The sequence below is a fragment of the Cyphellophora europaea genome (genome assembly GCF_000365145.1).
Source record: "Cyphellophora europaea CBS 101466 unplaced genomic scaffold supercont1.4, whole genome shotgun sequence".
Taxonomy (NCBI): Eukaryota; Fungi; Ascomycota; class Eurotiomycetes; order Chaetothyriales; family Cyphellophoraceae; genus Cyphellophora; species Cyphellophora europaea.
Window position 1 is genome coordinate 567,734 of NW_008481810.1, and position 25,567 is coordinate 593,300.

Consider the following 25,567-nt stretch of genomic DNA (forward strand, 5'->3'; position numbering starts at 1 on the left):
ACTGCTTGATCCTGAACGCCATGAAAAGCAAATCATTTCCCCCCACCATGCAAAATCCACAAATCGACAGACCTGCAATGCAATGCAATGCACGATTTGAATCGAATCGAATCGAACCAACGCATCAAATCATGCCCCCATTCCCACTAGGCTCCACCCCGCTCATGGCCCCCAAGCTATGCGTGCTCCTCGCATCCATACTCGCGACCCTCTGCGTCCCACTCGCACTCCTCCCACCACTGACCCCACTCTGCCGACTCTTACTCCGTCTCCCCTCCCGCGCCACCAACACCTGCGCCGGACAAACCACGACCTCCTCCTCCCTCTCGTGCGCCACGGTCCCCTCGCCTTCCGTCACCAGCGTCTTACAGACCACGAGTGGGAACAACACGACGCGCACGACGGCGCCCTCGCGCTCCAGCTCCTCATTGTCCCTCGTCTCGCCCGAGCGTTCGTTCATCAGGCTGGCGTTGAAGTACACCTGCCGGGCGAGGTCACCATTGGTGTCGTACTCGGGCTGCAGCGGCGGCAGCATGACGTACTCCTGCCGCTGACAGCGCATCTCGACGCTCAGACTGACGGCCTTGCGCATCACGCCGCGCAGGCTCTCCACGATCTGCCCCTCCGCGTTACCGGGAGGCGGCAGGAACTTGCTCAGCGTGGCAAACACCTCGAGCGCCACGGCCTCGGTGTCGTTCTCGCACTGGCTCTTGAACTGTGCGCGCTTGCTGAGCATCGTCAGGGTGATGGCCCTCCATCGGTTCACCGCCGAGGCCGGGCCCACTTCGGCCAGATTCTTCTCCAGCTGCTTCAGCTTCTGCCGCTGCTCGCGGTCCATGCCGAAGAGGTATCTCGTGAAGACGTACTCCCAGATCATGGTCATGACGACACTCATGAAGACATCGCGGCGCTTGACGCGGTCGCCGAGGTAGATGTCCACATCGCTGCCGTCGAGAATGGCATTATCGAAGCGGTCCACGATCTTCTCATCGCGGACTTCGTTGGTCGTCCGGCACATGCGCGCGTCGCTGTACTTGCTGAATCGCAGAACCCACTGCTGGACGTGCTGGCAGAGCTGCTGACACGCACCGTCGAAGTAATCTTCATCCTTGACGTCGATAATATAATCGTCACCACCGCTGGCCCCTTGAGCTAGGATCTGGCTCTGCAGTTCGCGGATTTTATCCTTTGCAACGGCAAGGTCGCGTTGCAAGCGCTCAAGTTCGGCATTTTTCTCAATCATGGCGGCATCGATTTCATGGCGTATGATGCTGTCCATGCCGTTGGAGAGCTCATGGTGCTGGCTTCGCAGGGTCTCGAGCTCCCGCGTGCTCTCTTGCCAGGAGGCGCGCTCCTCGTGCAGCGCAGCCATGCCCGCGATCTCGTGCTGTAGCTTGGCAATCTCTTCATCGCGGTCGCGTAGCTGCGCCTCGGCAGTGCGAAGCGCCTCTTGCGTTGCATATTCAGCCTTGTTCTGGTTGATGCTGAAGTCCTCCAGGTGCCGCTCTGCGATTATCTTGGCTTCAGCAAGGTTTCTATTCTCGCCCGCTAGCTGATCAATCTTTGCCTGCAGGTCTGAGATTTGCTGCATGCTCCGGCGCTTCGTAATTGAGGGAGGTCGCGTCGGCGACATGGGACTACCGGGGTGGTGGCCATAGCCGTCCTGTGCAAAAGTTAGCATGATCCGCAGTCACGTCCAAGTGAACACATACATAGTCAGCCATGTCCCGTTCTGGGGCGGCAGCTTTGCCGGAGCTGGACTCATCAAAAGAACGCGACGGGCCGGCCTGGGTGTTGTCGAAAGGTGAGTTTATGCTGCCACGGAGACTGCGGTTAGATCCGCTCCGTGACTTGGACTTGGCAAGCGATCTAGTCGAGTCACGTGCCAGCGCCGCCGCTCCCAAGGCTCCAACCCCTGCCACAATCGCGCCCTTGGTGAGGCTGTCGCTTTGGTCGTGCTCAGGGATGGCACGCAGAGGCGATCGAGGAGGTGACAGAGGGTGACTAGATGGTGGAGGAGAAAAGACAGAACGGTCCACTCCCGAAGATGAGGCTCGATCGATCAGGTTGGAAGCCAGGGGCGACCCCGTTGAGCGCCGACGGTCTTCGGTGGCTTGACGGAGCTCTTCACGGCTCTTGTGCCGCCCATGTATGCTCGGTGACCGGCGAAGATCACTAGGTGTCTGCATGTAGGCCAATGAAGTGTCGATGTGTGGTGTCCCAGGTGGTGCCACAGCGGGAGATGACTTGAAGACGACTGACGAGCGATCCTTGGATGTCGACTCAATCGGACTAGGTTGCCGTCTTGCCGGAGTCTCGAAGCTGCCTTCGGGTGCCATCTCTCTCGTCACATCTTCAGTTGAACTCGTCGGCGATTGTGGTCGCATCGGCCGTAATGAATCTCGTTGCGAGCCTTGCTCCCAAGCGGGCACGTAGCCACTGTCTCTGACAGAATCATGGCCGCTGCCAACCACAGGCGACTCAAACTGGACGCCGCTGTCACGGTTCATTTCTTGGAGTTCATCTCTCGATGGTCGAACTGTTGCAAACGACCACCCTGGCTCCTCTTTCGTGCCAGCAGAGCTGTGCTGCGCTTGCTTCACATTTGCTTTCTCATCGGCTCCGAAACCCAGATGTGCAGCGACACCAAGAGCTGTGTCCATGACCTCGTTGTGCTCCGGTGGGGGCGTCGTTGCGCGATCACGAGGTAGATCAGGTGGCTCCTCCCCAGTCCACGCTTGAGGCGATCGTCGACGTCGGCGGCGTTCACGAGTGCTTTCGCTCACACCAGAGCCATCACTGTCGTGCATAGTGGTGTCTCGCGGCTCGGTAGGTGCCGCAGTTGCTGACCATGCTTGAGCCGGGCTTGTTGCTCGTGCATTATCAGGCTCGGTGATGGGAGCATTTCTCGCTCCATCCAATGTCTCCTCTTCCCACGAGATAGGTACCTTTCCCTTCTTCTTATCTTTCTTCGACTTCTTCCTGCTAACAACAAACCCTTCATCTTCCTCATGAATGGTGTCTGGCTTCTTTGAGCCTCTGCTGCCCTCTTCCTGTCCTGCGACAGGGTCACCATAACTCATAGCAATGTCATCTATCGTATCTGCCCTGTGCATGCCGCCTTTCTTCTTGCCTTTTTTGGGCTTTGTCGTTGATGCATACCAATCGTCGACCTCCTGCAATGTATCCGTCCGAGCCAGACCTGGTGATGGCTCCTCATAATCCCTGAGAATATCCGCCTCCTCAATACGAGGCGATGGGGGAGATGCTCCGGCGGCCGGACCCGCTTCGACAAAGGCTGGTGGCGGCGTCGGAGCCTGAAAAGATGCAGAGTCCTCTGCCGGGGCCAGATGTCGCTCGAACGAAGAGCTATCGAAGTCGGACTCTTTTTGCTTCTTCCGCTCCTTCTTTGAAGCTTTTCTCTGCGGCTTGAAGCCCCACACGTCGTCAGGGTCTGCTTGAAGCGCTGGATCACTAGGACCAGCGGGCTCGATGATGGGGGCCGCCGAACTTTGTGCCACGGTCTCAGTATCAGCGACTGCCGGCTCATCAACCTCGACGTGCTCAGCCTCTTCTGTTTGAGGTTGATAGATCTCCGCATGGCTGTTTTTCTTCCTGTCTTTCTCCGAGAGGCTCGGTTGCTCAACATCCCTAGTTCCTTCAGGCTCGAAATCATCAATTGGCTGAACCTCATCGGCGACGGGTTCAGGCTGCGACTTGGAGTCCCTCGCCCGTGTCTCATCTGTCTGTAGTGAATCTGGTGAGATCTCCTCGACAGGCTCGTACAGCTCAGCGCGCCGATTCTTTTTCTTGTCCTTTTTCGACAACTTCCGAGACGGGCCAAGGTCCCATTCGTCTTCGGGCTTTGCTGCTTCGGCCGGCTGATCAACGATAGGCGGGGCTTGGGCTTGGACATCCGAGATCTCTTCTTGCGGTACAGCGACTGGTGCAGCCGCATCTTCCTCAATGCCAAGATCTCGAGAAGGCTCCTCGATTGGCTCATAGAACTCAGCCTGGCGGTTCTTTTTCTTCTTGTCTTTCTTAGATGACTTTCTGGACGGCGTGAAGCCCCAAGCGTCATCGTCTTTGGCCGCATCCTCAGGTTGAGCTTGATTTGATCCAGACAGTGCGGCAGCACCCACGCCTGCAGCAGCGCCCGGAGCAGCAGCTCCCAAACCGGTATTTTTGGAGGTCTCGGAGTCCATCTGACGTGCAGATCCTATGGTAGCCTCACCGGTAGGCTCAGGAGTTGCATCAATCACGGGATCCACAGCTGGCACAGGTTCTGGTTCCTTTGAAGACTCAGGCTGGACGTCATCAAAGGTGGATTGGCGTTTCTTTTTCTTGTCCTTCTTTGATTTCTTGGTCGTAAAGAAGTCGTCCTCGGGAACTGCTTCTTGTGTATCCTGGGCCATATCATCGATTAGCGCTTGCTCAGACTCGGGCACCAGCGCTTGAGTTTCTGCTGATCCCGAAGCTTCCTGTGCCCACTCCTGCTCTGCTAACGGAGGAGTAGCAGCTCTCTCCGGAGTAGCAACCGCAGATACATCCGCAGATATATCCGCGCTTGGCTCTTGCAGAGTCGACTGGCGTTTCTTCTTCTTTTCCTTCTTGCTCGGTTTGCTAGTCATGAAGGCCCAGTCATCGTCAGGTGCGGCCTCTTTGGAAGAACCAAATTCTTCTGGCTTGGGTACAGACTCGGTCACGGTCACGGGCTCAACAGGCAGGTCTTCTGGCTGCCGCGTTTCCAAGAGGGCAGGCGAATCCTCCATATGAGTGTCAAGATCTTCAGGTTCTGCGGAGAACTTGGATGGCTCGCCACTCATGAAATCGTCCTCGAAAGCCCATCGGTCCTTGCCATCGACTGCTTCGTCTCGCTGCAAGGTATCCATGAGCAGAACATCATCGAGGGCGTCGTCAATGGATTTCTCTCGGCCAAAGCTTGACTTGACCTCCTTGCTTTCATCTGACGGAGGTGGTGGAACTGCTATGATAGGCTCACTCTCCATTGGCGTAGATGGAGTTGCAATCCCTGAATCGGTAGCGAATGACCCAGGGATGGATTTGCGCTTCTTCTTGTCATTCTTGGTGTTCTTTTTCGTAGGAATTGCCCAGTCATCCGAGCCAGCCTCTACAGGATCAGGCTCGGCAGGGTACTCGATGTCACGTGAGGCTTCGTCATCCTTAGTAGCAGACGCGACAGCCGCCGCTGCGCCAGCAGCAAGAGTTGCGGCACCGACAGTAGTGGTCTCAACGTCAGGAGTCGGCGTAACCTCGCCAGAAGCATCGACAGACGTAGATTGCTCATCGTCCCAGGAGAAGGCAGAGCCACGCTTTTTCTTCTTGTCTTTCTTGGACTTCTTGCTTGAGAAACCCCAGTCGTCGGCTTCTGGCTCTGCTGCCACCGCTGAAGGCTCTGCTGCCACTGCCGAGTCTGGTAAAGACTCTGGAACGGGCTCGACTGCTGGCTCGGCTTCCGCAACTGGTTCCGATGCTGGCTCGGCTGTCACAGCTCGCTCGATGGTCATCGTGGGAGGCCATTTGCCTGAGCTACGGAGCTCCTTCTCCTTCTTTTTGCGTTGCTTTGAGCTTAAGCCAAAGTCCCAGTCTGGATCTTCTACCTCTACCGTTTCCGTCGCATGCTCCGCAATTGTCGCTGACACTGGCTCAGTGACTTGATTTGGCAAAACAGCAGTCTCTGCAGGTGTGCTTAGCTCGACGCGTTGCTCTGACAGCGGCTCGGAGAGCGACCGAGTCGTTTCCTCGGGTGTTGGTTCGCTGGTTGGCTCAGTGTACGGATCAGACACCGAGGCTTGCTCTTGAATAGGCTCAAATACGGGCTCGATAGCTTCAGCTTGCTTTTCTCGCTCAGCGGCCTTCATAGGAGGCCAATTACCAGAATTACGCAACTCCTTCTCCTTCTTCTTGCGCTGTTTCGAGTTCAGCCTGAGGTCCCAGTCAGTATCCTCGACCATCTGCGCAGCAGGCTCGTACACGGCGACACCTTCGGCTAGAGCAGGTTGAAGTGGTTCATGTTCAAGCTCGGTCTGAACCTGTCGCGAAGATTCTCCCTCTATATCTGAAGGCACTTCTGCCGCGATTGGTGTAGCATGCTCATTCGTGTCTGCTTGTGCAGCCTCAGAGAACGACTCTGCCGCAAGTTCGGCTGAATCTTCAGCAACAGGCGCTATCTCATCCACAACATGCTCTGCAAGGTCGTCAAGGATCAAGGTTGAACCACGCTTCTTCTTCTTCTTGTCCTTCTTGCCTTTCTTCGACGATGCTGGCAAAGACGATTCATCTTCTGGCACTGGAGTGTCAGCTTGGGAAGACTCCAGGTTTTCAGTCGCCAACTCCCGGGCTAACGATTCCGTCTCGGGGACGATCTCTTGGCCTGCCACCGATAGCTCGTCCTTCGCCCCGGACTCATTGTCAGGAAGTACAGCGATAGGGTCGGGTTCAACAGTAGTGTCCTGAGTCATGGTTTCCGGTTCAGTGTCCACGGGTTCTGTTGGTTCGTTCCAATCGAAGGTAGAAGAACGCTTCTTCTTGTCTTTCTTCGATTTCTTGCTGGTAGACGGAATCGCCCATTCATCTTCGGCGACTATGGTTCCGACTGACATAGCTACGGGTAGATCATCAGGGGCCTCTCTTGGGACATCTGCCGGCACTTCCGTATCTTCGTGCTTTGCGATATCACCGTGAGTTGGCGCAGGCGTCCCTTCTTCAGCGACAACGAGGTCACTGACCACAGGAGTTTTGATTGCAGTCTCTGTAGCTGAGGTCTCGGCGAGCGTGTCTTCGCGAGGCTTGCCAGCCTCAGCATCCAATGGAACTTCAGGCGCAGGATCGGGCGTTGACATGCCGGAAGCTTCGTCAAACGCAGAAAAGGTAGACATTCGCTTGGCTTTCTTTTTTTCTTTCTTGCTCTTCTTGGAAGAGAAGCCCCATTCGTCTTCTGCAGTAGGCTCTTCGACAGGCTCAGATTCTAGAGGGAGCTCCCGAGGAGTATCGCTTTCTGGCACAAGAGATGCTGTGGGCAGCACATCTGTTGAAGCTGGCACTGCCTTCGTCATATCATCGAAGTCCAATTGAGTCGAATCTGGCTGGACAACGTCAATTGGCGAAGTGGACTGATCAGGAACCGTTTCATTCAGCTTCATTGGAGGCCAATTGCCCACGGATTTCAGCTGCTTCTCCTTGGCTTTGCGTTCCTTCTTCGACAGTCCAAGATCCCAGTCGAGATCCTCGACCATTTCAGCTTGAGCCGAGGGTTCGGACGTGGCTTCTGCTGCTGGTGTAGCTCCGCCTACTTCTTGTACGATATCACTTTCGGGTTCTTTGATCTTCATGGGTGGCCATTCTCCGGCAAGCTCGAGTTGTTTCCGCTTCTTTTTGCGCTCCTTGCTAGACAGCCCGAGATCCCATTCGAGGTCTTCGATCATCTCAGGCGCAGTAGCTTCGCTGGAAGAGGGCCCAAGTTCTTTTGTGAGTACTTCGTGTGTTTCTTTTGGCGGCTGGACGGCGGCCTCGACAGCAGGCTCAGTGGTGATCTCATCCTTGGGCTCGATCGATGGCTCGGCGGCAATATCCGGCACAGGCTCAACTTCCTTAGCTTTCATCGGTGGCCAATTGCCAGCCAACTTGAGCTCCTTTTCTTTGGCTTTCCGCTCTTTCTTCGAGAGTCCAAGGTCCCAGTCGAAGTCGTCCACCGTCTCAATTCCGGTGGCGACAGCAGCCTCGTGGAATTCGGAACCTTCAGCAAGTCTGGCAGGCTCGGAAACCTCGGGCTCGTCGAAGTCGAGAGTCGAAGCACGCTTCTTTTTCTTGTCTTTCTTGCTCTTCTTCGACAGCGTGGCCCACTCGTCCTCCATGGCAGCCTCGGTGTTGTCTGCGGGTGCAGGAAAATCCGGTTCAGGCACAGTTTCTCTGCTGATTTCCTCGGCTCCTGGCTCGGCATGAATTCTGGCTTCGTCTGCATCTTTAAATGGAGCAGAGGGGTCGATCTTCGACTCCGCATCGACTAGAAGGTCGTCCTCGATGACGTCTTCAGTTGTAAGCTGAACTTCGCTGTCAGATTTGGGCTGCACAGCTTCGACCTCTGTTGCATCGACGCCAGTCTCGACAACTTCGTTTTGCAATAGGTCAAGAACTTGGTGTTCGGTAGTCTCAGTTTCGAAGACATCAGGCACAACACTACGAGACTCAGCAACTTCAGGCTCGACAATCCCCTCGTCAACAACCTCAGCCTTCAATGTATCGACATCTTCCATCTTGACAGCTTCAGACTCGGCAACATTGGAATCATCGACAGCTTCAGACTGTGGTGCGTCTTCAGCGGCTGGTGCAACAAACCCGAACAAGGAACCACGTTTCTTCTTGTCCTTCTTACCCTTCTTACCAGTGGCCCACGAAAACCACCCGGCGGGTTCCTCGGCTTCGGCTGGATCAGGCTGTTCAGGATCTTGCTTAAGAGTCTCCAGCATTTGCCCTTCAGCTGCTTTCACATCATCCGGAGGGAGTGGTGCAGGTTCAGCTGCGGCCAGGTCACCCACCTTCTCGATTTCTTCTTGACCTTCGGCGAGTGCTTGAGCATTGATGTCACCCTGGTTAGGGTCAAGGTGGCCAGGCTCCTCGGTAATTAGCTCTTCGGCGAAGATGCTAGATGGTGGTTGAGGTTCGTTCATTGCTGATGCTGGTATCGATTCTGGGGCTACTGGAGCATCGCTGTCTTGCGTCTGTGGCGTGGACGACTCATCTTCCGCCCAGGTAACACTCTTGCGCTTCTTCTTGTCCTTCTTGCTCTTCCTGGTGGGAGCCCAGGAGAGGTCTTCAGCTTCTTGAACAGGTGTCTCGGCGGGCGTAACAGATGCTGAGTCAAGCGCGGAAGCAACTGCAGCAGTTCCAAGAGCGGCTGCAGCGGCGCCAGAGGCAATAGTATTGGTCGAGGTGAGCTCTGCAGATTCCACTGCCGGCGAAGGAGCAGGCTGGTCATCAAGAGCGAGAGAGGCTCGCTTGCCCTTCTTCTTGTCTTTCTTGCTCTTCTTCGTTGGCGCCCATGGGAAATCCTCAGGCTCATCAATCGCCGTGCGCGCGAAGTCTTCCGTGGTAGAGTCAGGCTTGAGGCCGGCTTCGGCTTCATCGGTAACTTTCTGCTCAGCAGGAGTATGCTCGGAGGCGCCAACCGGTTCAGCATCATCTTCTGCAGAGATCTCACGTTCGTCAACTGGTTTTGACTCCTTCGGCTCCACAGGCTCCACGACTTCGTCAGAAACAGGTTCATCCATAGTAGAAGCACTAGGGGCGTCAGCATCTTCAGAAACGATAGCGCCGCGCTTCGCCTCCTTTCGCTTCTCCTTCTTGGACTTCTTCGCAGGCACGAACAGGATATTGTCTTCAGCAGGGACTTCATTTTCATTTTCGAGCGGCGTAGATGGCGCAACCGTTTGACTTGGCTCATAGGCCGCCACGACGGAGGGGAGCGTATCGGGGCCTGGAAAATCTCGAGGTTGAGTCTGCTCAGGAGGCGCAGCAGGAAAATCGGTTGACTTGTCGTGCGCACCAGCCAAGAAGTCTTGATGCGTAGGATCATCATGGTGCTCTTGAGGAGATGCTTTTCGAAGCGCTTCGGCCTGCTCGACAGCTTCTTGCTCATCGACCGGCTCGACAGGTGTGGGCGCGGTCATATCGCGTTTTTGTGACACGGATTGAGAGGTTGATTCGTCATTGAGAGCCATGCTTTCGCTCTTCTTTGATTTGCGCTTCTCCTTTTTGGACATTTTTGCAGGTACAGCCGAGTCATCCTCGCCAAGATCTTTCGGTGCTTCGGGTTCGATCGACTGCTGAGCTTCGACAGACGCTTCCGTGGACGAAGGAGGAATTTTAGGAGAGCCCGATTGTTGTGTTGCTGCCTCGACGGGCTCGCTTGGCGTATCGACAGGCACAGACCTCTCCATCTCTGTTGCAGGAGCCTCAGGTTCTGTCACAACAGGTTCATCCTCCCACGCAGAGATCAAGGACTTCCGCTTCTTCTTATCCTTTTGCTTCTTGCCAGAGGAACGCATCTCGAAGAAGTCATCAGCTAGGGTCTCAGCCTCCTCGGCAGTAGAACTCTCGCGTGTCGAAGGCTCAACCGGCTCGGTGTCACGTTGCTCATCCGCAAGGACGTTTTGATTGTGATCCGTCTCGGACTTCGGGAGGATCTCAGGTTCGGCGACGACTTCCTTCTTGTCATCGTCAAAGGCAGAAGCGACGAGGGTAGCCCCGCTAGCCACAGCAGCGGCACCAGCAATTGGAGCAACATCGTCAGTCCAACCAGAGGATTGATGTTTGTTCTTCTTGCCCTTCTTGCCCTTTTTGGCGGTTGGCTCTTCCCATGTATCCGGCGCCGTTTCTTTCGAATCTTCGGCAGACACCACTGGAAGATCACGAGCAGCTCCTGTTGGCGCGTCCTCAGCGGGCGTTGTAGGCTCGGAGAAGTCGGAGGCTTGACTCTGCCTTTTCTTTTTCTTCTTGTCTTTCTTGGAAATCGGAGCCCACGAGAACTCATCTTCAGCAGCAGGTGTAGGCGGCTCGGGCTCTGCGGGCTCAACAGCCGGTGCGGCGTCAACTTCAGTCTCGGAGACTTTGCTTGATGGTTCCTCTACGAGAGATGCAACGTCCACTGGAGTCGATGTGCCGCTCTTCCTTTTCTTCTTCTTATCTTTCTTCGAGGAAGGCACCCAGGAGAATTCATCCTCACCTCCTTCTAAGGGGTCCGCTCCGGGTTCAAGTGGCTTTCCAACGTCGACCTCTTCCGGAGCACCTGTGAGGTCTTCACCCCGGGAGCTCTCAGCGAACGGCTCTTCGACAGACGCAGCTGCCTGGGCCTTCTTCTTTTTGTCTTTCTTTGAAGTATAGGCCCAAGCAAAGTCGTCTTCAAGAGCAACCTCCATGGTCGGCAGATCTGCTGGCTCAACGGCTACATCTGTACCAGCCTTTTCTGTGCTACTCGGTGTGCCAGAGCCACTCTCTTCACCAACGGCTGGGAGACTGTCTGCTGGGACGAATGGAGGGTTGTCTCTCGTTGGCAAGAATGCATCGAGCGCAGCTTCTCGACTGCTACTCTGACTGAGTCCCCGCGCACGAACAGCTCGCTCGAACGCTTCTTCGAAGGCGCTGATATCATTGGTTTGTTTGTTGAGTTCATCTGCTGCTGGGACGTAGGAAGTTGTGCGCTCAATCGTAGACAATGGTGAATCCTGGGACGGCAGCTCTCTGTCGGCGGAGGCAATTTCGCCAGCTTCGAAGGGAAAGGCGTCCTTGTCATTGTGCTCTTCCAAGCCTGTGGGCTCATCAGCGGGCGTGGCTACCTCGACCGGGTGATCATCAAATGGCTGAGGTAGAAACTCTGGAGTGGTATCGTCCTTGGGTATGTCGGCAGATCGTGGAGTTTCTGAAGGGAGCGAAGGAACCGCCGTCAGAGGTTCGTCGTCGTCTTTTTCACGCTGCTCATTTTCATCTTTAGCTTCGGCCTTGGTGACATCAATGGCAGACGGCGCATCCCTCTTTTTGCCTTTCTTACTCTTCTTTGATTTTTTGCTAGATGTAAGCCCCCATTCATCTGCTTCATCGGTGGCGATGGGCGTAGATGTAGCCGGAGTGGACACTTCTTCAGCAGTAAGCGGCTCCTCGGCGGCCGATGGAACGGTTGGTGGCGCTTCGAAGGTTGCAGCATCAGCCATGGCAGGCTTCGCCTTCGCCTTCTTTTTATCCTTCTTTGACTTCTTGCCGGCAGTCCGGAAAGCCCACTCATCTGCTTCAGCGGACACATCAGGTTGCACTTCGCGACTCTGCTCCTGAGTAGAGGCCATGACAGCTTCGCCCGACCCTTGCTCTGTAAGCGTAGCAGGCAAGCTTGGTCCTGGCGGAGGGACACCTTTGTCGTACATGTCCTCCTGATCAATGTTATCATGACCACGACTGCGATGCTCGTCGTTGTCTTTCCGAGACAGGAGCTCGTTGACGCCAAAAGCTGCTGCAGCACCAATGCCAAGACCAATACCTCCAGCAGTGACAGTATCACGTCTGCTCCTCGGCCTTGAGCGTGATCTGCTGCGGCTTCTCTCGCTTGGGGTGCCCTCTCTCGCGCTCATGAAATCATCATCTTGGGCGCTTACGACACTGGGCAAAGGACTACCCACTCGAATTTCTTCTTCAACATCGCCGCTCGTAAACTCAGCCAGGCTTGCAGGATCTTGCAACAGTTCGCTGGGGCTGTGGAATTCGTACTTCGGTTTCCCTTGGTCAACCCTGGTCTTCTCACGTGCCTCCCGTTCTTCGCGTTGGCGCAGTTCTCTGTCTCTTTGCACGCCTGATGGTACAGGCGTGGCGGCTCTGCTGTCAAGATAGTCAGGAGATTCTGGTCGTTTCGACGCAACATTCCATAAGCTGTAGCTGTGACGGCGTCCGCGCTCTTGAAAGCTTCTGGGGCTCACCTTCCCATCCGCGAGGCCAAAATAGTCCTGCTTTTCCGCCGCAGCACGAAGATTATCCATGCTAGGATGGGCAGAGCTGCTGCGGCTGCTTGGCAAGGACGGTAGATTATCTTCAGCCTCCGGCAGAGGAGTCTTCTCCGACCTCGACTTCTCAACAAGATAGAGCGGCCTAAATTCCTTGCTCCGGAATTCAGTCGATTTTGGCCGACCCTGTCTTGTTCTCGGGGTGGTTGATGGGCTCTGCGGACTCGCAACTGGACTACTGAAGAATGCCCTTGGCGTCGCTGGACTACCCGGGGGCCTCCTGAAATTTATTGGTACTGCCGTTGGGCTGTTTGCAGAAGGTGTAGCTCCCAGATCGGCCGTCCTTAACAACGAGACACGGCGTGCTTGCGTTATCGGCGTTATTTCTGTTTCGCCAGATGAGGGCGTCTGTCTTTCGGTAGTGACTGTCTGCCCCGAGACACCATCATCAGTAGTGGCCATTGGTGTATCCGTTGGTCGCTTGTGTGGCATGTCGAGGCGCTCCGCTAAAAAAGACTGATTCTCGCTATACTCATTCACTGGCGTTTCCGTACTGCCCTCGTTCGCGGAAACGAAGCCATCGTCGACGCTTTGATCGCGGGACGGCATTTGGGAGGTAGGGTCACGGACTGCACCTGTGGGTGTAGAGTCGCGATTGCCGCGGCTATCGCGCATAGGCTCGGAGGCGGCGGAGGCATTGTCATCAATGTCGAAGCTCTTAGATCGGCGTTTCTTCTTGTCTGACTGCTCTGATCTCTCTGCTCGACCCTCGGATTTCGAGGATTTCGAGCTCTTTTTGCTGGATGTGCTGATATCGCTCTTTGGACCACCGAAGATGCTACCCCACATACCAGTCGAGCGCTTCTCCTCTTTATCTTTATCTTTATCTTTGCGATCCTTGCTCTTTCGGGAGCTGGAGTCGGCCGGAGAGCTAGCAACGGACCGAGTGTCATCGTCATCGCAGACCTCAGACTCACGTTTGGAACGACGACGAGCCTTCTTGTCGTCAGCTTTGGTTGCTGGACTGCTAACGACTGAGCCAACATCATCATCATTAAAAATCTCGCTGTCGCGCTTCGATCTGCGTTTGGACTTCTTATCCTTTGCATAGAAGTCGTCTTCACCCGCTGCGGCGGCAATGGCAGCCATGCTCGCTGCGGCGGCACCTGCAGCGACAGCGGCTTTGGTACCGGAACCAATGTCAGACTTGGCAGATCGCTGATCCCTGTTGCGCGAGGGCGAGCGCTCCCAGTCTTCGGGGTCAGAGACATAGTCGCTTTTGGACTTTGACCGGCGTTTGTCAGATGCAAAGTCGTCGTCGAAGGTACTGGCTCGTTTGGGTTTCGCGTAGCCTTCGGTGTCGTCGTTGGTGGGCCGGACCCGCTCACGCTCAGTACGCCCACCCTGGGAGGGGACTGACTCAACGCCATGATTCAAGGCCGAGGAAGGCGGCAACGGCCTGCCTTCATCATCCACAAGGTAGTCGAAGACCTCCGAATCTTGGTCACGCGGCTCTGAGGTTGTTCCAGGTGCGTACTGAGATGTGCCTTCAAGGGATGCTGCGCGCTCCATACGGCGTCGCTCGCTTTTACTCAATCTGGGCGCCACGTCGACGATCTCTGGAGAGACTTGCGGAACATCTCGTGCATCTCGGGAAGGATGCTCATCCCGCGGCGTTTCCGGCAACTCCGTGTCCTCGACAAAACCGTGGCCGGTCTTGGGCACCTTGGTTATATCCACAAGATCGCTCATGGTCTCGGACAATGGGGCCTCGTAGCCTGCTCTACGATCAAGCAGATCATCCAGACTGACTTCCACAACGGGAGTGTCGTGTTGAGGTGCATCAAATGAGCCCGGCATGTCCGCAAAGCCTTTGCCCTTTGACAGATGCTCGCGCTGCTCGGCACTCATCTGTTCCACGGGTGGTACTTCGCGAGTAGACGGCTTTTCGGGTTCTCCGTATTCGTCAGGCAGAGTTTCCACGCGACTGAGGTTACTGGGCCTGAAATCCCGGTTGCCGCGATTCCTGCTGCCCGCGGCCGCGGCCGCAGCTGCTGCAGCTGCGGCGACGGCATTGCGTACGGTAGCCGACGGTCGGTCCTCCTTACGCTGTTCAGGAATAAAATTTGTTCGCTCTTCCTCAGGCGTCATAACCTCGTAGACATAGGTGTCATGATCGCCCCAAGTCACCTTTGCACCTTTGCGGTCGAGCTTTTCGCCAAGGTCTTCTTCCATCACAGGCTCTCTACCTTCGACAGGCGAAGAGACTGGTGAAGCAGCGGAGGAAACAGCAGGGCTCGTGGCTCGGCTGCCAAGCCTGCTTGCTGGAGGTGTGGCTTCGACCAGTGCTAGTGTTGGTACAGCCCAGGGAAATGCGAGGGGATCGTCGTCGTCACGAGTCCCGAATACGCGATAGTTGAAAGGATCGAACAGCTCGTTCTTCTTTTCACCCGGCACGATCTCGACGACTTGAGCTTCCCCGGGGTCATCTCTGGTAGATGAAGCAATGTTATGCTCCTCAACATGCTCTGCGATCTCCTTGGGCACGAAGAACGTTCCATAGCTGTCGTGCTCCACAACAGGAGATTCAGACTGCACACGCTGAGCAGCCATTCTGGCGATCCGCTCCTGCTGGCTTTCCGTGGCTGGAGAATCCGCACGATCCTTGCTTTTCTTGAGGCTTGATTTGCGAGTTCCGGAAGGTCGCTCGCGCTCATTGGAGCTTTCGCGAGATTTCTGGCTGAGGCCAGACGCAGCGACGATACCAGCACCCGCTATGGCTGCGGCCGCAGCGGTACCGATACCGTCATAACTACCCCGGCTCTCTTCTTTGGCACGCTTCCGATCGGGACGGCGCTTTCGGTCTTCCTCGTAGAGCCTCTGCAATTCAGCTTCTATCTCAGCTTCGCGAGCAGCTCGTTTCTCGTCATCCTTGGCGATCTCGGAGAAATCATAAGTCTTGCGTCGCTCCTTCTTGTCACGACGTTCACGCTCACGTTCATCTTCTCTGGTTTCCGTGAATCTGTCGTAGGGTACATCGAATGTGACTTGACTGCCGCGAGATGGCAACTTCGCAGGACTTGAGTCTCGTCGGCGGCGTCTTGAGTTATAGTCGCGCTCAGAGATCCGGCGGTCATTGGCAATATCATTTGTGATCGCTTCAGGGAATGAGCCGATTGGAACGATGGGCTGCGGTTGCTGCAATGGTACAGAGCCAGTTGTAGACACGTATTGCCCACTTGCGGTTTTTGAGGGCCCAATCGCTCCAGACATCATCGAGTCAGAGGCCGGTATTGGTTCAATCTCTTGCATGGGTGGAAGCGAACCAGTGCTGCGACCAGAAGAAGGCTGCTGTGAAGACATCATGCCGGCAGCTACTGCGCCAACACCAGCGCCAAGTGCGGCGGCAGCGCCTGGATTGATTCTTGTTGGAGTGTAGGGGTGTGAAGAGCTTGATGGGCGCTCCTTCCGTCGCTTCGTTGGTGTGCTCCATGGCCACCAGCCACCTTCTTCTACCAAAGACTCTTTGCTTTGGGCGGCTGAAGCCCGTCCGCCGTACTGAAGGCCACCGTCATCACTCGAAGGAGCGCCTTCGCCATCGGTATCGTACCAGCCGTCATCGTTATCTGCATCCGTGGTTGTTTCATGATCTTGCAGCTTGATCCGAGGCGCTCCGTCAACGCGACGAGCCCGGTCGTCTCTGTGCACGTTAGCATTTCGTTTACGCCTACCCTTACCGTCCGACTCAGAGGCCAAAGCCATGCCCGTAGCTGTCAGCGCGGCAGCAGTCGCGGCATCAAAATCGTCCTGGCCATCGCTGCGGCGGAATTTTCTGCTATTCTTTCGTCGTACAGTGCCTTCCCCGAACGCCAGATCTGCGTCGGACGAAGAACCGGAGGAGTTGGAAAAGTGGAAGAAGCCCTTGGAGTGTTTTCCTTTCTTTTCGTTCTGCGACGGGCTGAAGAATTGTCCAAGGCCGAAGGTGCCAGTCTTCGTATCGTTCAGGTCGACATACGAATGCTTGGGAGAAATGCGCTTGGAGTAGTAGCCCTTCTTTCTCTTGGAAGGCGAGCGGCTACGGCTGCGATGTTGGGAGGCCACAGCAGCGCCAGCTGCAAGGCCTGCTGCACCGAGTCCGAGTGCTGCGGTCTTGGAAATGCCATTTGAAGAAGAAGAGCTCGAACTTGAGCGCCGTCGCCGAGTGCGCCGCTTTTCAGAGCTCTCGTCAACTCGCTTGCTCTTGCTCTTTCGTTCGGAACCACGGCGCTCATCTCGAAACTCTTCCTTGGAGAAGTTAACGCCTCGGGAAGCGCTTTGTTTCCAGTCGTCTTCCTGGAAACTGACTCTGCTCCGATTCGCCGGCCTCTCCGTATTGATCTGACCAGTCCTAACCGAGTATGTGTCGTCAAAGTCGTGCTTTTGGTCATACAGTGTTTGTCCGATCTTTGCAGCTCCCAGGCCAGCTAGACCTCCAGCAATTATTTTTTTCGATGTAGAACTTCGGCGCCGCTCATCATCAGACGATGAGTACCGAGAGTTCTTGTCTACTCGGGATGAGCCTTCATAGCGACGCTTCTGAGAAGATCTGCGGCCGTGATAGTGGTGTTTTCGTGGCGCGTCCATCGGGGAAGAATTGGGGTCAAAGCAGTATTTGCATACACCGATCGCTTCGGTGTACTGCTCAAATTGGGCAACGCTGTCCGGATCCTTGAACCAGTTGACGAATTTGCCAAGCGGCCCACGACGCTCATGGCGATGCTGATATTGCATTTGAGGAAATGCGGATTGATTCTGACCAACAACAAAACTCGGGTCTGGTCCAGACTGGTGATAGGCAGCGTTGCTATGATGGCTTTGACTTGCCATGTACGCACCTGCAGCACTTGCTGCCACGCCAGCTGCAGCCGCTCCTCCATAGCTATAAGATTGGCCGTGGGAGGAGGCTGATTGCTTGGGCGGACGGGTATTCTCAACGAACGATTCAGGCGAAGCGGTCTGGTAAGGTCGAGGGTCGTGTCCGCTCGTCATCGGAGCTCCCGAGAAATAGGCAGCCGCCTCGCCGACTGCATTTCCACCTAGAGCGCCTGTAACCATCGGGCCTGAGCTCGGTACTCTGTCAGAATTACCGAGCCTGGGGCGCGAGCCTGACACTCGGTTGCTCGGCTCTCCTGACTTCGGCTTCTTGCCGGGCTTCGCGGGTCGCTTTGGCTCCATGGTGTCGTAGGCACCGCCCTCGCCGTCAAAGTAACTCGCCGAGGCCCCGATCCGCCCAACACTGCTCGGTTCTGGTGGCGGTTGGGAGTTGGTTGTGGGCCGCATGAGATGAGCTTGGTCTGCGGAGTAGACAATGCTAGGAGCGTCCGGTCGGACGCCTGGCTGATAGCCTACGCTTTCTCCGTTGTCGTTGTAGTACACGGATGCTTGCCCTGGCGGGCGATATGGCTCTGCATAGCCAGATGGATCTTGGCCTGGAAATTGGTTTTGCAGTAAGGAAGCATCGTGAGAATCGTAGGCGCGAGATTTGTCTTTCTTCTCAGATTTGGAGGACTTCTTAGAATCGCGAGATCCACGCTCACTTCGATCCACATTCCTCGGGTCGTCGTTGTAATCATCTGTTGTGCGACGGCGTTCACCCTTCTTCTCACTTTTGCTACCTCTCTTGGAATCTCTTCGCGACTCATTTTTGGGAGAGTCGGCCATGCTCTCGTTGCGCACAAGCTCGGCTGGTCTGGTAGAGCCGTATGAATCGTTCGCGGTCGCATAGCTTGAAGCTACCGAAGGGGCAGCGACTCCGGCGTATGGGCTGCGGGAGCTTGACGCGAAACTGGTAGAACTAGGCATGAATCTTGTCTCTTGTGTCTCATCATCGTCATTGTCATTATCATCGTCGCGCTTGGATTGGCGCCGGGAGGAGGACGTTGTCACAGAGTCGGTTCGCGAACGCGACTTGTTCGACACTGAGTCATCGGTTTCTCGTCGTCGTTCAGATCTATCCGGTTCAGATCCATTCTTGGATCGTCCAGAGCTGGACTTCGGCATGGTGGCGGAGTTTACGTTGTCAATCGATTGTTTTACGGCGATGCGGTATTTGGGGCCGGCTCATTTGGTATACTCATCGCGTTGGCGTCAGGGAAGTAACATGCCAGAGGAGAGGAATTATTATTGATCAAATGGAGAAACGCAGGTGGACGACAGAAAACGAGCAGCACGATTGGGACAACGCAGCAGCACGACTTCGTGCATAATCCGCAATAAAGTTGACTTAATGAGTGGCTGGGCCATCCACCGGCGATCCTCCACTGCTTTACGTGCAGGCTCCTACTGCAACCTACACCGACGATACGGAGTCACACAAAGCGGTGCAGGCTGCAGCTCGCACTTGTTGACATGCAGTCTGAGATTCATTGCTCTTGCTATAAATTCTATGTCCCTGTGCGACCCTCCCTTACGGTGACAGAGTCGACTTTTGGATATCCCGGGGTCTCGGAGACCCGTTGGCGTGGAACGGCGCGAGGCTCGTGACGCCCAGCCTTCGGTTCTCAGCCACTCCACCTAGCCGAAGTGGCGAGTGGCCGCTTTTACGAGTGCTGCCTACTGCCTTGTGTCAAGTTCTCAGCTGGGAGGGTCCAATCTTTCCAAGGTCATGCCAGACTGTGGGTGTCTATCCCAGCAGTGTTGCACTCGTAGGGGAACGACAATCATCACGCCTCTTCCGGCGCTTCAAACTCCACCAGCTCAACGCCGCTGCCCACAGTTTCACCTTCACTGTGCACAACCCGCTTGACCGTCAAGTTTTCCCCAGGACTGCGAATGACGGTTTCCATCTTCATGCTTTCAATGACCAGTAGTATTTGATCCTTCTTGACCACGTCTCCGGGAGCAACGTGCACCCTCAGAATCTTTGCCGGCATCGGCGAAAGCAGAGAATTGGCCTTCTCAGTCGTCCCCAAGGCTTTGGCTAACCATGATGGTGGGGCAGGAATCAGTCTGAAGGACCCTTGGGGGCTAAACAGGTGAATCGGAGCTCCCACGGTAGGGTTCAGTCTTTCTGGAGGAGGGATTACCACTCGGCTGGTATGCCTTGTGTGTGGGAAGTATGTGGTGAGAGTCTTTGTCGCTGCTTCCCATGTGGCCGTTACCTCCCAGACTTTGTCGTTGCTTGTGACCTCGAAACTGCCGGGTGACAGCTGCTGGACCGAAACAGACATCACTTCTGGTGTCTTGCCCGGTCCCGAATCCGCGTCTGCTCGCTGGAAATTGAAAGTTCGAGGCTGGAAGTCTGAATCCGTCTGGAGCCAGGAGGGAGATGACCCTACACTTGACGCTTGTCTCGACCAGGCGTTCTGGAAGTAGGTAGCAAGCCCTGCTTCCGCCAATGCTTCGCCGGTGACGGTGAGCTGCGGAAACAGCTCCTGCTTGTGCTTTTCGATATAACCCGTCTCTACTTCTCCTTCCATGAAATCCGTAGATCTGACAATGCGTTTCAAGAAGTCGACATTGGTAACTGGTCCAGCAATTTCATAGTCCTCAAGCGCCCTTGCCATCTTCCGGAGTGCGTCCCTCCTTGTTGCGCCTCTGACGATGAGCTTGGCTATCATGGGGTCGTAATTGGTCGATACCTCGTCGCCTTGTACGAAGCCACTGTCCACGCGAATGTCCACGCCCTGGTCTGGTAGGCGCACATGCTCAAGCCAGCCGGAGTCTGGCACAAAGCCCTTGTCAGGGTTCTCAGCATATATCCTGGCCTCGATTGCGTGACCATGCCGAGCTATTCTTTCCACCACTTCCTCCTGATTCAGCGGCAGCTTCTCGCCTCGGGCTACCTTGACCTGCCACTCTACCAGATCCACTCCAGTCACCATCTCGGTAACGGGATGTTCAACTTGTAGACGTGTATTCATCTCCATGAAGTAGACAGCCCCGCTATCGGCATCAAAGATGAACTCGACCGTTCCTGCACCCTCGTAGCCAACGGCAGCAGCTGCGCGACAGGCCATGTCCCAAAGCTCGCGTCGCTTTGATTCTTCGAGGCCTGGTGCAGGGCTCTCTTCCAGAATTTTTTGGTGGCGCCTCTGTATGCTGCAGTCGCGCTCTCCCAGAGCGACAACATTGCCATGCTGATCGGCGAAAACTTGAACTTCGACGTGCCTTGGTCGTACAATGTACTTCTCAACCAGAACTTCGTCGTTGCCAAAGCTGTTCCTAGCCTCGCTCTTGGCGCTGTCGAGCTTGTCCCGGAACTCCTCTTTGGTCATGACTACACGCATACCCTTGCCTCCACCGCCTCGGACTGCTTTGATCAACACGGGATATGTCATCTTCTCCGCTTCGCTTTCCAGCTTCTCGACACTCTGGTCAGAGCCACGATAGCCTGGAACGCATGCCACATTGGCCTTCTCCATGATGTCCTTGCTCTTGGCCTTGTCGCCCATACTGTCAATGGCGCTCGCAGGAGGTCCAATAAACTTGATGCCTTCCTGCTCGCATCTCCTCGCGAAATCCGCATTCTCGCTGAGAAACCCATAACCAGGGTGAATTGCCTGGCATCCATTTTCTTTGGCTATTCGTAGAATTTTGTCCTGATCCAGGTAAGCGGATGTCGGGCCGAGATTGAAGCTGTAGGCGCTGGACTTTGCATGTTGCGCATGCTTGTCCGGGTCTGTATACAAGGTGGTCGTTTTGATCCCATGCAGAGCGGCGGTCTTGTTCACTCTGATGGCAATCTCACCTCGGTTCGCGATCAGGATTGAGTCTATCGGCCGCAATGAAGTCTCATCATGTGCACCGGTTGCTGTGGCATTCCACCTCCTTTGTGAGCGCTGTGCGCTTGGGGCTAGGGCACCAATACTGGGAATATGTGTTCGAGGGAGTACGCCCGGGCGAAGCGGGATGCGGGCTGAGCGTCGCATTGTGCTAAACGATTGACTGCAGTGATAGAGGCAGAGGCCAGTTGCTAATAAATATTCTCTCGAAGCTCACATGGTAGCAGCGGTCGCATGCCAAACTAAATGCTGGGTCCCTTGAAGCTCGGTGGTTGTGGTTCCTCGGCAATCCACGCCTACCCACGGCCTTCCCCAAGCCCGGACACCCTACCCCACAGAAGGAAGCTTGCGGGCGCGGAATCGCGCCGGACACGCCTATCCGATGCCTACTACGTAGCTAGCCTTACGTGCAACATCTGCAGCCTTGTTTCTGCCAATCCGAATCTCTTCGATCCCAAGTGGCTTGTCCTCGACCCCTGCAGGCTGCAACTCGTACGAATTCCACATCTATGCCACGGCCGAACCTGATCGCAGACGTACATAGAGCAGGACGAGTGCCGACATTCCATCCTTGAGCCTGGATCTGTGGCCAAGTGGTACAGCCAACCGTTGACTGGAGCCCTCAGTATCACGACAGCGCAGTCCTTTCATCTCGAATGGCATAGTCTGTCTGGCCTCGTGCATGTCCCACGCGTGCTATTAAAGCAATCAATGTTTGTTCACGCCCACACCTTCATATAAGCGAACAGAAGTTGCTCGTCGAGCGCGTTCAATTCTTGGAACTCGGAGCCTTCCTGCGAGCACAAGTCGATCCCTTGCAACATCATGTCCGACTATTCACCCCCGCCATCGCCGAACGCATTTGACGAACTTGAAGACGTGCTGTATGACGCAGACCCATCGCCAGACCTAGCAGACGAGCTCGCGTCTCACGCTCTACACTCACCTTTACTCGATTTTGAGCCAGGGTACGAATTGCAGGAGTACCATTCAGATTGGGAGTACTATTCAGACGACTACTACGATGATGACCCCTCCATACTTAAGACGAATCCAATCGATGGCAGCCCTACCAAGTCAAGAAGTCGTTCAAATGGGACTCGCGGTCGGAAACGAAAGCTCGCAGAACGTGATAGCGAAGTTCCCACACTTGACGATCGCGGCTTCCTCCAAGATTGCATGAAGGGCACTGTGTGGGCGAAACCTGTACCTGAGCGAAACAATCTTTATCACGTTGGCCAAGGAGAGAAGGTCGCCCTCCTGAAGGACTGGAAAGCGAAATTTGGTACCGCTTCCCCCCGCAAGGGGCAGGGTGATCGAAGAAAAAAGCCTCAGCTATCGAAAGACGAGTCATGGGCAAATAATTTGAGTTTGGCTGACATGGGTCTAATGAACGCGCGTGGTAGCATGGCTCAAGCAGGCGGCGAAGGTGAAGCCGATGATGAGGATGGTTTGGAGGGCGAAGATGGGGAGGACTATCCAAGTGAGGAGGACGAACAGGACGAAGAGCAGCTTGAAGAAACTGGCACTGGTGACGAGATGAACATCGGGTCTCACGTCGCGGAGCCTACGTTGTCGAATATTCCAGACGCCACCAGTCCTCCTGCAGCCCGCTCTCATCAATCATCCGATATGGCGGCCAGCAGCTCTGACGGCCAACCTAACAAGCGCCGCAGGAAGGATACTACTGCTCCCACATCCCTGATACCCTCGCCGCCCGCTACCAACGGGTCATCGGCACCAGACGCCGGTCGTCGGACACGCGGCCGTGCCAACTCCAGCTCCACCACAGCCTCCACGGCAGCTTCCAAGCCCGTGCAGGGAGATGCGGACACAACTCAAGCGCCAACCAAACGCACGGCTCGAAAGCGCAAGGCTTCTGTATCAGAAGACGACGTGACACCGGAGCTCGAGTCCGCCAAAGGCCGAGCAGCTTCAAGAGCAACCGCTCCGACCGCCAGCAGTCGCGCCAAGCGGGTCGCGAGCATGGCGAACAATGTGGTGTCGGACAGATCCAGTGCGGTGCAAGGCCGCGGCACAGCCCGAACGACTAGGAGTCGGAAGAAGTAGTGATGAATTTTGACCAAGCGGTCTTGAGCGATGGACAAAAAGCCCATGGGAATTCGAGTGTTTAGAAAAGGCGTTGCTTCTGGTCCTACGATATGGTTCATGACAGTGGCGTTGATGATCACTATGGTTTCTGTCTCTACGCGGATGACTCAATGTCTCATCTTGACATTCTCCTTGCAATTGCTCGATGTCGTGGGGGAAAGCGAAGACAGCTCGTGAAGGCTTCAGCGCGCACGATGTGTTAAGTAGCATACCTGCCTAGGTAGGCTCGAGACCAAAAAACGGTACCGAAACGGAGAGAGTTGAGGACGAGATCGCGAATATTTTCTAGAAGCCCAGTAACATTAATCGCTGGAATTGATCCACGTGCCGGCATGTGTGTGAACGTTTATATACAAGGGCTCGATTTCCGAGTATCTGCCCTCCTTCTCCCCCGGCATCACATCCTCGATGCCCTCAATCCAGCTCACGTGTCTGCCCGCCTGAAGTGCTAGGTGTGCGATTACCGGCCGATAACACAGTGGTGGTGATGCACTACAACCGTGGTAGATCGCTCGCGGCGCCCCTGATGCCAAGCCCCCTACCGGGGGCAGGGGCAGATCGAGACGCGTGGAAGCGAGTGACTGACTGACTGACTGACTGACGCCTCCACCTCGACCTCAACACGGCGTCATGACCCGGAAGTGGCGTGCCTATCTGCTGAGGCAAATATGAGATTTCGTACGAACAGGTTCGCTCACATGCCAGCATCCTTGTACTCCTTGTTGAAAGCCCTTCCAATGACCATGCGCCGAATCTCACTCGTCCCAGCCCCGATCTCATACAGCTTCGCATCCCGCAGCAGTCGTCCAGCCGGGATCTCATTCACGTAGCCATTACCGCCCATCAGCTGTATGGCGTCCAAGGCACACTCGGTGGCACGCTCTGCCGCGTACAGAATGGCGCCTGCACAATCTTGCGTTCTGATGGTGCCCTCTTCATCCACCGCCCTCGCCGTTGCCATTGTGTACGCCCTGCTTACCTGTAGTTTGGTGTACATGTCGGCCAGCTTTCCCTGTATGAGCTGGTTGTGCGCAATTGGGGTGCCGAACTGCTTGCGCGTGTGCGTGTATGGAAGCACAAGGTCCAGCGAAGCCTGCATCAGACCAAGCGGGCCAGCGCTCAGCACCAAGCGCTCGAGATCCAGTCCTTCCATCAAGACTGTGACGCCCTTGTTAACAGGCCCGAGGATGTTCTCCTTGGGCACAAAAACATCCTCAAACACGAGCTCTCCCGTATTACTGCCGCGCATGCCTAGCTTGTCCAGCTTCCGCGCCACGCTGAAGCCTTCGAAGCCTTTCTCAACAATGAACGCCGTGATCCCTTTGCTCCCCGCTGCAGGTTCCGTCTTCGCGTACACCACCACGTAGTCCGCATCCGGTCCATTGGTGATCCACATCTTGGTGCCGTTGAGTTTGTATCCGCCGGACACCTCCTCTGCCACCGTCTTCATGCTCACCACATCGCTACCTGCACTGTGTTCGCTCATGGCGAGGGCTCCGACCTTGTCGCCAGATATTAGGCCAGGCAGAATCCGACCTTTCTGCTCTTCATTACCATTCAGGCACAGTTGATTCACGCAAAGCTGGCTGTGCGCTGCGTAGCTCAGCCCAATGCTGCCGCTGGCACGGCTGATTTCTTCCAGAATGATGCAGTGCGCTTGGTAGCCCATAGCCATGCCACCGTACTCTTCCGCGGCGGTGATGCCCAGAAAACCTGCTTCGCCCATCTTCTTCCACATATCATTCGGGAAGGCATTGGAGACATCGGTCTCGTGGGCTACCTCTTCGGGGATCTCGCGACGCGTGAATTCCTGTACCCGCTCGCGAAGTTCGTGGAGATCCTCGGTGGTGGGTGGCTCGAAGCCGGGAGGATGCTTGCTGGATGTCGAGGCATAGCGAACCAGAGGTCTTAGACCAGTGGCAGTCCTCCGGGGTACGCTTTTGTGGAGTGTATGGGTGGAAGCGCGGGCGAGACGGCGAACGAATGTTGAAGCCATGATCACCGTCAGTGTCTTTGGGAAGATGTTGACGGAGAGATCTGAGATGTTGACGACGACGACCGTCCCCTCCAAAAAAGTTTCAGACTGTAAGATCAATGAAGTAAGAATCCCGCATGCCTCGGACCTGACGCTCTGTGCGGCGGTTACCCCGGGCGTCGGCTACCAGCGGCTGTTCCGGGTGTGGGGGAAGCTTG

The 25,567-nt window shown here is 55.6% G+C and overlaps 4 protein-coding genes across 4 annotated transcripts; 1 reads left to right on the forward strand and 3 right to left on the reverse strand.

Moving 5' to 3' along the window:
• Positions 1–124: 124 nt before the first annotated feature.
• On the reverse strand, positions 125–18,341 carry HMPREF1541_04449 (uncharacterized protein; the record flags this gene model as incomplete). Its single annotated transcript, XM_008718794.1, has 3 exons — positions 125–1,663; positions 1,713–11,405; positions 11,454–18,341. The coding sequence occupies 3 exons, from the start codon at positions 18,339–18,341 to the stop codon at positions 125–127; spliced, it is 18,120 nt and encodes a 6,039-aa protein (XP_008717016.1).
• Positions 18,342–19,201: 860 nt separating this feature from the next.
• On the reverse strand, positions 19,202–21,409 carry HMPREF1541_04450 (uncharacterized protein; the record flags this gene model as incomplete). The annotated part of the gene is made up of 1 exon (XM_008718795.1): positions 19,202–21,409. One exon carries the CDS (start codon positions 21,407–21,409, stop codon positions 19,202–19,204), a length of 2,208 nt encoding a protein of 735 aa, XP_008717017.1.
• A 678-nt stretch (positions 21,410–22,087) lies between these two features.
• Positions 22,088–23,332, forward strand: HMPREF1541_04451 (uncharacterized protein; the record flags this gene model as incomplete). Its single annotated transcript, XM_008718796.1, has 1 exon — positions 22,088–23,332. The coding sequence occupies one exon, from the start codon at positions 22,088–22,090 to the stop codon at positions 23,330–23,332; it is 1,245 nt and encodes a 414-aa protein (XP_008717018.1).
• A 736-nt stretch (positions 23,333–24,068) lies between these two features.
• On the reverse strand, positions 24,069–25,370 carry HMPREF1541_04452 (uncharacterized protein; the record flags this gene model as incomplete). The annotated part of the gene is made up of 1 exon (XM_008718797.1): positions 24,069–25,370. One exon carries the CDS (start codon positions 25,368–25,370, stop codon positions 24,069–24,071), a length of 1,302 nt encoding a protein of 433 aa, XP_008717019.1.
• Positions 25,371–25,567: the final 197 nt, after the last annotated feature.